The sequence below is a fragment of the Rhincodon typus genome, unplaced genomic scaffold (genome assembly GCF_021869965.1).
Source record: "Rhincodon typus isolate 14 unplaced genomic scaffold, sRhiTyp1.1 hic_rhity00000665, whole genome shotgun sequence".
In the NCBI taxonomy this organism is placed as follows: domain Eukaryota; kingdom Metazoa; phylum Chordata; class Chondrichthyes; order Orectolobiformes; family Rhincodontidae; genus Rhincodon; species Rhincodon typus.
Window position 1 is genome coordinate 15,201 of NW_025966303.1, and position 11,825 is coordinate 27,025.

Sequence of the window (11,825 nt, forward strand, 5' to 3'; positions counted from 1 at the left end):
GAAAGAGGGAGAGAGCACGAAAGAGGGAGAGAGCACGAAAGAGGGAGGGGGAGAGCGAGAGAGAGCACAAGAGCGCATGTGTAAGTGTGAGACAAAGAGAAATTTCCAGAGGCTAATGGGAATTTATTTACATTGTGAGGTTTTTACAAGAAAACAAAGTAAACAATTCTGCATTAAGTTTTTAATTAGAAGGTCATGGTTTTTTTTTCCTTTTGATCAGGGAAACAACTATTTCATGGAATAGAACAGTTTTTGGTCTCACTGTGGCATTTAGCAGATGTCTTGACTGAAGCTAGGTGTATAAGATAATTGCTCTTAAAAAAGGAATGTAGCTTAGGACTGTTAAAGATTTAACTCAGTGTGAAAAGTTTACTTTAAAAGTTCCAGACCAGAAGCATTTGGTTAAAATCCTTTGGGGTTATGCAAAGCCGAGAAAGTCTAAGCTCAGTTATATAATAAATCAAGGAAGCGGACATCACAATCAAGGAACCAAAGCCATAGTTAAGTCAACCCCTATGGAGGATAGAAAAGGGAATTCTCTATTTTCAGTGCAGCAATGGGATGCTGTTGGAGTTAATGGGTTTGTATTTTTATCACTTATTTCAAAATCTTTAACCAGATATTTGTAAAAACATTGGTTCATTCTATTTTACCTTCATTTCTTTTGCACAGTTTTTTAAAATTGTTAAGGTCAATTATGCACATTGTGTGTGTGTGGTTCAGTGATTTGCCACTTCATTAAAATTAAAAATAAAACAATATTTGATCTATCAAGCCAGATCTCAGTTTGGGATCTGACTTGTGCAGTAATACCATCAGTTGGGATCATAGCAAACAAGACATTATATATTCTGTTATTTGTACTGTTGTTTTCTCTTTACACATTTATATAAATCATCCATTGAAATATCCTTGAAGCATGAAAACACTTTGGACATTTGAATCAGTTTGATGGATTGATGGTGAAAATCTAAAATAAAAATTTGCTTTCTTTACTGAATTATTCTGAAAGCTGTCCAAATAAAGATAAGACTAAACAACTACATTCTCATGCAACAGCCGATGAAAGCTGTTGAGACAGTCTAGAAATAGCCAAAAAGGACAAGCCTCTGTGACCTCCTGTCCTGCTGGCTTTGATCTGACAAAGAGAGGTGGAGCGACTGTGCAGCTCCATTGTCTCAACTGTCAGATCAGAGAAAACACTTTAAGGCTCATCATTAAGGTTTATGGGGCTGCAATTGAACAGGATTAAAAGCAAAATCTATTGAGATCCTTTTAGACTGAGAATAACATTAAATAACTATTAGAGGCTTGGCTCAATAATACTTTACTCTGGCTCTTGCTGGGGCATTCACAATTCCAAGAATGCATATGTTCTTTCCCAGCTGTGCTACTTAATTATTGAAGGTTACCTATAAGCTACATGTTGAAATTATCATCAAGCTTTAATGCTCTGACTTTTTAAGAACATACAATAATGAATTGTCAATACATTGAAACAGCTTGTAAACATGTTTAGAGTTTTAGAAAATAGTTTCCTTAAAACATAAACACTGGTTTCAACCTCCCTCCCTGGCAAGGGTATATACATATGTTGTGCCCAACTGTGAAAATACACTGGAAGAAATTCTTCCAAGAACCAGCCAGACATTAAATATGATGGCTGAATGATAGGCATGAGAAAAGATCTTCCCAAATCAAAGATAATTATCTTGAAAAGCATGACTGACAGAGAAACTTTGTCAGATATCGGCCTCTGACGCTTATAAATAGATGTTTCTTATATGATTGGAGGAGAACCTTGTGACAAACACATGCACTTATCTATTGCTGTCAGTATGGTGGTTCCAACAGACATCAGACTTGCCATAAGCACTAGTTTGGGGAAGGGGTTGGGGGTGAGTGGTAGTGGTGGGGTGGTGCTGGTGGAGGTATCAAGATGGTTTAAAAAGTAAAAGCGTTAGAATACATTCTCTCAAACTGAAGCTCAGTTTTTTATTATTTAGCTAAAATGGTCATAAAATAAGAAATGGATATGTCATTCCTGGTAATCCCAACACTTAGTCTACAGCCTATATTTGTATTCAGTAATTTTACAATGTGAAAATTACACACTAGTACACAGTATGTTCCATCAGATATTCTTTTAAAGATACTTACCATCTGTTTGTAAATCTGTCTGCAAAGTACAAATTACAATGCCATGGAGAAGATCTTTTTCTAGTACTACTAGTTATTCCATTCCAGTTTATATTATGATCTGAATGAATCAACAATAGAGAATAGCTTAATAGGATCTCAGAAACAGTACATCACTGACATATGCAGATAGTTTGGAAGACATTCTTAATTCTCAAACAATGACAGATGAGGGGAAGGATCAAATAGCAGTCATCAGTTTAAATGCCAAAATAAACAGGGGTGGACAATATCTCTGACTAGGTCTTCTTTCTTACAGCACAGTAAGCAACACAACTACATCAGGACATTGTGCTACCAGCTTCACATATTCTTCCCCAACAAAAAGTGAGGCAGTCCCCTTCACTCCAAGTAAAAACAAGGCAACTTCAATTGCTTTCTCTAAGCAATTGCTTTTTGCTAAGATGTAGCTACTGCAGAAACACTTACCACTTTTTTTGAAAGACCGCACATTGATTAAAATCAATGAAGCCAGCAACATTCCCACTTTTTTTTGTCATTGTAACTAAAATGTTAATGGTAAATGGACATGCCCCTATTTCAGAAGTGCAGAGAGCAATTTCTGACATTGCTCCTGCCAGGCCACAATAATATCACATGTACCTCCAACTTTACAACTTCCCAGACACTGACAATCAAGTTACAATTGTCAAATATTCTGGTCAGATACAATGATATGTTCCCACTCATCTTTACTCCAATGGACTCAACTTCTATGTATTTTAAGACAGTCTCTCAACAGACTATTGCACAAAACAATGATTGATATGACTTATCTGAAAATCCATGGATGGATATAGCTTGTTTATATACAGGCACATTTAATGCACAATTCCTTGAAACAATGTAAACTGGCATAAGGAATACAATAAAAGTTTTAAAAAGAGGTTACACTTTTTCAAAATAAAATCACAAGATGACAACAAATTATCAAAAGGAGGTTGAAGGCTATGCAGGTTACTTTAAATAAATTCAACTGTTTATACTATCACTTGCTGTACAGAACTTCTGAAGTTCAAGTATCAATTATTTTTATTCTTCAGTCATATCAAAGGTCACATCATTAATGGCAGAGGTGATTTGCTAACATTAGTACTAGTAACTTGAAGAGCAGGCCGGTTCATAAAGGTGCCAGTTAAAATAAAGTTTGCTGCATTTCATCTGATGTAGAAATTGTACAATTACAAGAACGATTTAGCAATAAGATTGAAAGAAAGGATCAGGGTGACCTTCCTTTAACTTGGTAAGTTCTCAACTTGATCAAGCAAATGTCAAAAGGATGTTGTTTTATTCAATGTCATCCAAACTTTGGGATGGGAAAATAGCTAATAGAACATTAATAACATCCAAAATTTCTAGAGAAAAAGCAATTCAATGCTCTAGTACTTGTAGACTTGTTTTAAAAAACATATTAATACAATACTTTACTTCTAACTAGAGCAGAGATGACAACAAGAATGTAAAATGTGTACTTATTGTAACACTGGAGTCAAGACTGATTAAAAAACAATACTCTGGAAATAACTAAAATAGAACGTTGAAATCAGGTGAACTGGTAGAATAGAACTGAGTTTCCTTTGGGATGTGCAGGGGTTTGGTTGGGGGCCGGGGGGGTGCGGTGGAAGAAACGTGCCTAAGCAAACAAAACTTAAATGATAACATGACAGCAGAGGCCTAAAAAATCATTGCGATAGGGAAAGATTTCTCACAATGCCTTCACAGAATAACTGAGTCACTAACTAGATGCAGATGTGGCGTGTCTTCATTTCACACATTGAAAAGTGATGGTGTCTACACATCAATTTTGGTCAAGAGTATGTTGCATTGAATGACTGTTTTCCCCACAAGCAGTACACAACTATTGACTTTTTTTCTTCCCTTCCCCCATTAGCTGTGTAGATTAGAAATACATTTATTGAAGCTATAATGGAAGTCTGAGGGTACCGTGTCCTGGGGCCAGAAGAGAAGACAAGCTATCACATCATGTAATGGCAGCCCATCTGTGACAGACCTGACCTACATTTTTCTTCCTCTTGCTCACAACTGTCTGCCTGTACTTTAAGATGATGTTTTATTATAAGCAGAAAGGAAGTGCTTATCAGGTATGACTAGTTTTGGCTTTAGTGAATCCAGATTTAGTCTTCCTTATAGCCATTGAGTACTGATCATCCAGCAAATAACATGAATAATTAAGAAATAATTTTGTTATCTCATTTAGAATTCTCAATACAATAGTATTATTCAAAACTATTATTCAAAGATCATGTTGAATCCATTTCATTAAGAAAGATACATAAAAATGCAGCAAGGATCTAGGTGTTTGCAAATTAGGTTAAGCACTGAATTTATGGTTAGCAAAGAGAGAACACACATTAAAAAAAATGAATAAAGTAGGTTTAGTAAAAGTATGCAGAAAGAAGGTTGCTCTTGTCGTGGTTAGATATAAATAATTTACTGACTTTATCTACTCAAGAAGCTTTCTTTTAATTTAAGTGATACTGAATTGATGACTTAGAAAGTTGCTTTCAAAAAGCTCCTCAGCAGAACATACCACGTCGCTGCAGGTCATACTCTCTCTTTGTCTCTTCATTCCCTAGTATTTTCCACGCCTGATCAACTTCGATGAACCTCTGTACGCACTCCTCAAGTTCTTCCACTGGCGCATCTGCACGCTGTTTGTCCGGGTGATACTGCTTAACGGAAAGTGGATGGGGGTAAGGAGGAGGGGGTGAGGTAATAGGAAAGAAAAAAAAGTTGGGTGAAAAATATCAACACATAGCTCAGAATTTGTTTTTGGAAGGGCAGTGGAGAGTTAGGCGATCAGTATTACGAGTTAAGATTGTTGGGCCCCAGAGACTGCAGTCAGGTTAATTAAACCACAGGAGTCACAGACATCGATGTCACAACCTGCTCCGATAGCATTTTCTGGATAATTTGCTGTTGGCATTATGGACAATTTACCAAGAGATGTTGTGAACAGGAACAAGCAGCAGCGAGAAGGGAGCAGGAGATGTGCAAACAAGAAAAATAACACAACACACAAGTCAAATGTGCAGTTATACAAAATGTATGAAATTAAGAAAAACAACATATTTTAAAATTTGAGCAATTTTTAATGAATCCAATTGTCAACAACTAAGTTCATTTGTTCAGCAGTTATACCAATGCAGGAATGCATTTTCTTTATGTAATGAAGAAAATTAATTACAAATGCAGAGTGGTTATAAATAAATCCTACTTCTTTCAAATTGGACTGAAAATCCAACACAGGGTAATGCTTGAACTGTCAGTTTACAATTAATTTCATTGCAATAAATAAGGAGTTCAGCATATTTTGTCTTTGACCGTATTAATATTACATCTTATAGCTCCTGATGGGGTCTGACATTAGCAGGGTGAAACCATGTGAAAAATCCATCTTGCCACTGCAATGATAAAATCCTCTACGTACTGCATTACATTTGAGAGAACACCACTAATTAAAACAGAGTGTGGTCTCCTTATCTACATCCCACTAAATTAATTACCAGCTGTACTTTTATGCACTTTAAAATGTAGTATTGGACAATGTAAATGGTGCTTGACTTTATCTTCTCGGAGGAGCATTTCAGTCCTTTCAAACGTAATAATAAGAAAGCCTTAATATGAACAGGTTGCTATCTGGAAGCACCTCTCATTTGATGTTTAACTCATTGTTCTTTGTCCTCTTATTGTGAAAGTACCTATGTAGCATTTAATTAAAACAGGAGCACATCTGCTAGTAAATGTTTAAGCTTCTGTAATCGACTAAACACTTCTTTTGTGATCAAGGTAAAGATTCAATTTACTGAAAGGTATTGAGTACTGTACATGAGACTGAATACACAGGCTTCATGTAAGCAGAATTGATTGAGGAAAAGTGCAGACTGAGTTTCATAACACAAAACACAAGTGTCAGGATTTTTAAAGACAGTATTACCTTTGAACTCCGCAAACCCATTTGAGTTCTTACTATATGATTACATTCCCTTTTCTATGCAATTTTACTATCTAAGCTGTCAGAAATACTAACTGTCTTATCACAGCACCTACACATTACAATAATGAAATGCTTTAATCACATTTTAACCAATTTTAAGAAACCTTAGATGAGCAATGGGAGTTTCATCTGCCAGTCCTAATTAGCACTTGATTTATTTTTCATGTGTTATATTGAAAGGAAAATCATTAAATAGTTTTGGGTATCATTAACTCTATAGTGACAGAATTTGTTTTGAAAATCATGGAGCTTTCATGAACACAGCAGTACATGCTTACAGGGGCTTCTGGACAATAGTATATCTTTTTGTACTGAAAATCAGGTAGTATGTCCGATCTCACCAAGGCCGCCAAGGCGCTCGTTTACTTTGTAATGGTTATGTAGATCCTGCCTCTTTCAATTGCAAGCAATAACAACTTGTTTCAACACAGAGAGAAGGCCAGCTAATCCAAAGTAACAGTATAATTCTAAAACAATGCATGCTACCTACATTTGCAGAATGGACTTAGTTGCCCAATTGTCAACAAAAACATTTTCCAAGACTTAAGAGCTAACCAATTCCCAACAGTACAAGGAAGTTGAATAAGAACACTGTTTTCAAATTGTGCAACTAAAAACCTGTTTTTCAGTGCACTATTTGAAGGAAGCGGCTCCAGCTGATGGCAGCCAGATTGATAGGGGAAGGGGGCAGAGATACCCAGAAAAGGATATAAAGACAAAATATAGCTGATGCTGCAAATCTAAAATCTGAACTAAAAGTGCTGGAAAAACTCATTAGGCAAAGTAGTATCTTTGGAGAAAAACACATTTAATGTTTCAGGTCAAGTGAGTCAAATTCTGATGAAAGATCATTCATCCTAAAATTTTAACTCAGTTTCTCTGTAAAAAGATGGTGCCTGAACGACTGAGTTTTTCCAGCAGTTTTATTTTTATCTTTAAAAAAATGGGAGGCAAAGTACAATTCAGATTACAGAATAAATTTACTATTTTCTCAGTTTGCCAATAAGATTAAGTGTCGCATAGAAACAAAAATAAAAGGAAAAATTTTACTTCCTCAAAACATCATATTTTTATTAAAAAGGAGTATCACAAAGAACAAAAGACGGAAAAGTGAAGTCCAGGTACATGTCTTTTATCCCCGGATGATGAACAGGAATTTACACCTGCTTGTTTGCGGATAATGTGCTTCCTGATTTTGCATCTACTTGGCTCATCTGTTTTTAACATTATACCCTGTAGTTCTGAATTCCTTTCTATCACTTTATTTAAATTGTTTAAATCACCTGAAGCTCCTTAATCTTGTTGACCCAAGGAAATACAAATCAAGCTCATGCAATCATGTCATAATTTTACTCTCAAACTTACAATACAATAAAATTATATCCAAATGCAGCCATCAGGATCTCATTCACATCATAAAACTACACTTTCTCCCTGAACTGAGGTCACATTCATCCAGTCCCTGAACCCATAGGATGTACATCTGCTGCCCTCCAGGCACCCAACAACCTGGTCCTTTAATCTGGCTGCATTTTGGATGCCATAATGTGAATGGTGATCTTAACAGTCCAAACCATTTCATCACAACATCCCTCCACAAGTCACACAGATATGTCAAGTCTCCATAATAACCACTGCATTCACTAGTTCAGCATCAGTGTACCAGAAGTACTCCCTGCTGATTGTGAATCGCATGATGCGATTTACTGTCCTTGCAATTCATGAGCTCAGCAGTGCCCCAAATTACTGCAATTTATTTTTCATAAAACCATCAAGTCTTGTCGCATGTCCTCCGTATAGGATAGTCCTCTTAAGGATACAACATTCATGGCACTGAACTAAATTCTTATGATTATGCTGCATGATTTGTGTGACATCAATAATAGTGGTGTTATGAAGTAATTAGTTACATATAGTGCATTACATGTGACTACAACTAATGAATGAATTGGAGAACTTTGAGAAAATATTGTTTGATGAAGATAAAATCATAAGCCTAGAATGTTACAAAACAGAACTTTTTTTTGGTCCATTATATGCCTTGGTTTTTGATTTGTCATAAGCTATTTATATCTCATTTTATACATGTTTTAAGTCTTTTTCAGCAACTATTTAGTTAATTTTGAATTCTATTTCAGTCACGGTTAAAAACAAAGAATTCCACATTCTAATCACTCAGGATTTTATGCTCCGAATATCTCTTACTTCTCTGTGATTTTTGTTTTACAGTCTTACGAACCACTAAAAACAGTTCAATGCACCTTTCATAATCTTGAGACTTCTATGAATCCATGTCTTAACCACAGTTCAACTAAAAATGCCCACTTAATTGCAACCTTGCATTCTTGGTTTATATAAGGTGAACTTGTGTTGAAGCTTTTCGATTGCTCGTTATTTCTTCCTACTAACAGTCCATCCATTCTGAAACATCCTTTCCATAGCATCCTGCTGCTGCTTTAAATCTGGAAGGCTTCTGATTGGCCTTTCAGTTTTAAGACTAGTTCACTACTCTTGATTGGACAGTGAACCTGCCTTCTAATGCCATGGTGTGGGCTTTTGATTTGAAGCCTCACAGCAGAATTTAGAAACTCACAAGGGAAATCCTGTCCAATATATGTAACTTTTCAAATGAAATAATGGTTATCACATTTTATCTCCATCTACAGAGGTGGGATGTTTACATTTAGTTGCACTGTCAATTGCAAAGACCTACATACTAATTCTGATTTTCCAATTGTTGAAACAGCTGAAGAATAACATGCCTGAACACATAACGTATAAAACGGAGTAGATTTTTTCTAATTTTTTCATGATGTGGGAATCACTGGCTATCATCAATTACTGCTCAGCTCCAACTGCCCCAGAGGCCAGTTAAAAGTTAACAACTGTGAATGTGGAGTTACACACATGCCAAACAGCAAGATTCCTTCCCTATAGAACATCAGAGAATCAGCTGGGGTTGTTACAACAAACAACTGTGAATCACATAGTTACCCATTTTGCTCCAGATTTTTACAGAATTCAAACTTCACCATGTTCCAGGATGGGATTGAAAGCTACGTCCCCAAAAAATTAGACTGGGGTTCTAGATTACTAGCCCAGTGACACTGCCTCTACGCCACCACCTGCTCCAACATGTATGAATGCATAGGAACAAGAGTAGGTATTTAGTCCCCAAAAGCCTTTTCTGCCACTCAATAGACCTTGATTGTTTGGTGACCTAAGTCCATACACCTGCATTTGCCCCACAGTCCTTGTAAAAGTCTATCAATCTCAGATTTTAAACAAACAATTCAACGAGCATTAACTGCCATTTTCGGAAGAGAAATCCTAATGTCTGCCCTCCTTTGCATGTAGAAGGATGTCAAACCACTCCTGAAAAAGTCTGGTTCTAATTTTAAGGTTATGTTCCCTTGAACTGGACTCCTCAACAATCAGCAATAGGGTAAGTAAAGATCTCCGTTTTCCCTATGAAAGAAAAACAAATCACTTTTACATTGTACTGAAGCAGCTCATATGCATTCAACTCCAAATTGCTGAGTTTTTTAACCAGATTTGCATGCATCGTGGAACCCCTCATACAAGCTTTGGCACAAATCTCACATGTCTGAAAACAGCTTTACTTTATTACAAGTGATGAGCAAACTCATCATACTATACAACTGCAGAGAATTAAGTACACAGTGTAAACGTATAACTTGTTTTTTGTGAAACGTAAAGGTAAATTACTTGTATCAAAGCAATCCTCCACATCTTGCTCTGTGAACACCTTAGTTCATCTGGCCTCAATTAGAGACAAGGTCTTGTCAACACTTTGATACTTTCATTCATTAATTTATCATTCTGTCAAATTAATAACACTGCAGTGGTGTCTCAGTATTCCCCAGTGTTACCTGTTTTCTGCTGAAAGAAAAAAAAAACTATTGCAAGGTCCCAAGGTACAGCACCTGTCCAAGATTAGAAGCTTAAGGTTTGACTACCAAAAAAAGGTGATTATTTGAACTACTTTCTCTTACAACCAAATTAGCATATATAATTCCTTGATCTGTTTACAAATGAGAAATTGCATTTATACTGTATAGTCATACTGGATAACTGTGCAACCAAATAATTACTTTTTAGATGCAACCACTGACATACATGCAATGGTCAGGTAAGGTTGACTGGGCAGGCAATCAAATTTTGGCAGTGTGGTTGACCAAGGGATCAGATGTACCATGGTCTTCTTCCAACTGTCCCTCCCAAACCTATGACCTCCATCACCTAAAAAATGGAGGGCAGCAAGTCCATGGGAATATTGCCAGCTGCAAGCTCCCCTACAAGTCACAGACCTGACTTGGAAGCATATTGCCATTCTTCCATCATAGCTGGGCGTTACACTACTTGGAAATCCTTGACTCATAGCACTGTTGGTGTACCTTTACAATGCCAGCCATTATGGTTTGAGGCAGCAGCTCAAAGGGAATAAATGCCAGTCTTGCAATCAATACCCAAGTGCCATGAATTTTAAAAAAAAGACAGCTACACTTTTGCACTATTATCAGATATTATTACTTCATCATTTCTACATATATGGAGGAGAAGGTGGCATGGTAGCAATATCAGTGGACTGGTTATCCAGAGATCCAGGCTAGTACACTGGACGTATGGGTTCATCATGGCAGCTAGTGAAATTTGAATTCAATTAATAAAACTGGAATTCAAATCTAATCTGTGATGGTGACCATAGAACTATCATTGATTCTGGTTTTTAAAAAAAGCCACCTAGCTCATTAATGCACTTTCAGGAAGAAAATTCGCCATTCTGGCCTACATGTGACTCCAGACCCATGCTTAACCATGGTCTGAAAGGCCTAGCAAGCCACTTTGTAAAGTGAATTAGGGATTGGCATGAAAAAAAAATGTAAAAATCAGTTACTTAATTGCCTACCCATTAAATGGAGTTCATTTGTTAGAAAGTCAGTTGCATCAGCCAGAAGTTTAATACCGAGAAGCATGAAACACACACTCAAATCAAAATTTTAAACATTATTTTCAAATGCTGTTATGTTAATTAGAACATGTTGGACTCCAGTGACCCATTCACCAGACCCATTTCTTCCAATGCATCCAAAAACTGTGACACACCAAAGATGTCAATGTATTTTTTTGTTTAGGTGTCATCATCATGTGGGTGACTCTCAACTGTCTGTTGAAAATACCTAGTAAACCACTGAGTTATAACAGCAACAAGTGAAACCTTATCAATATGGATTTCTGCAGCTCATGATGCAGAACACGACATTCTAAGGGTAATTAAGAATGGGAAATAGATGATGACTTTGCAAGCACTATACACAACCTAAGAATTAATATTTTTATAGTGCATGGTTAATGAGAACATCTTGCTAAGGAATTATTCTACCTAAAAAATCCCCAGCTCATAATAAATATTAAAAATGCAGAGCCTTCATAATAGTTGAAATGTACACAAACTATCCATAGCATGCCAAAGCAGAAAGCTCATATTGATTAGTCAATGGGTTAACTACAGAAAAATACAAGCATGGTGTCAAAAGCACAGACTCCTCACATTTAAATTGATTATTCATATTACTGTGTTGGGAAT

At 36.3% G+C, this 11,825-nt stretch overlaps 1 protein-coding gene across 1 annotated transcript in view; it reads right to left on the minus strand.

Annotated features, from left to right (window-relative positions):
• Positions 1–9,782, minus strand: part of LOC125481014 (dnaJ homolog subfamily C member 24-like) — a 17,702-nt gene extending 7,920 nt beyond the window's left edge. Inside the window, exons 1-2 of the mRNA XM_048621438.1 lie at positions 9,714–9,782; positions 4,751–4,889 (exon numbers count right to left, since the gene is read on the minus strand). Coding sequence (XP_048477395.1) covers positions 4,751–4,889; positions 9,714–9,782 — 208 coding nt within the window. The remainder of the gene's footprint in view (positions 1–4,750; positions 4,890–9,713) is intronic.
• Positions 9,783–11,825: the final 2,043 nt, after the last annotated feature.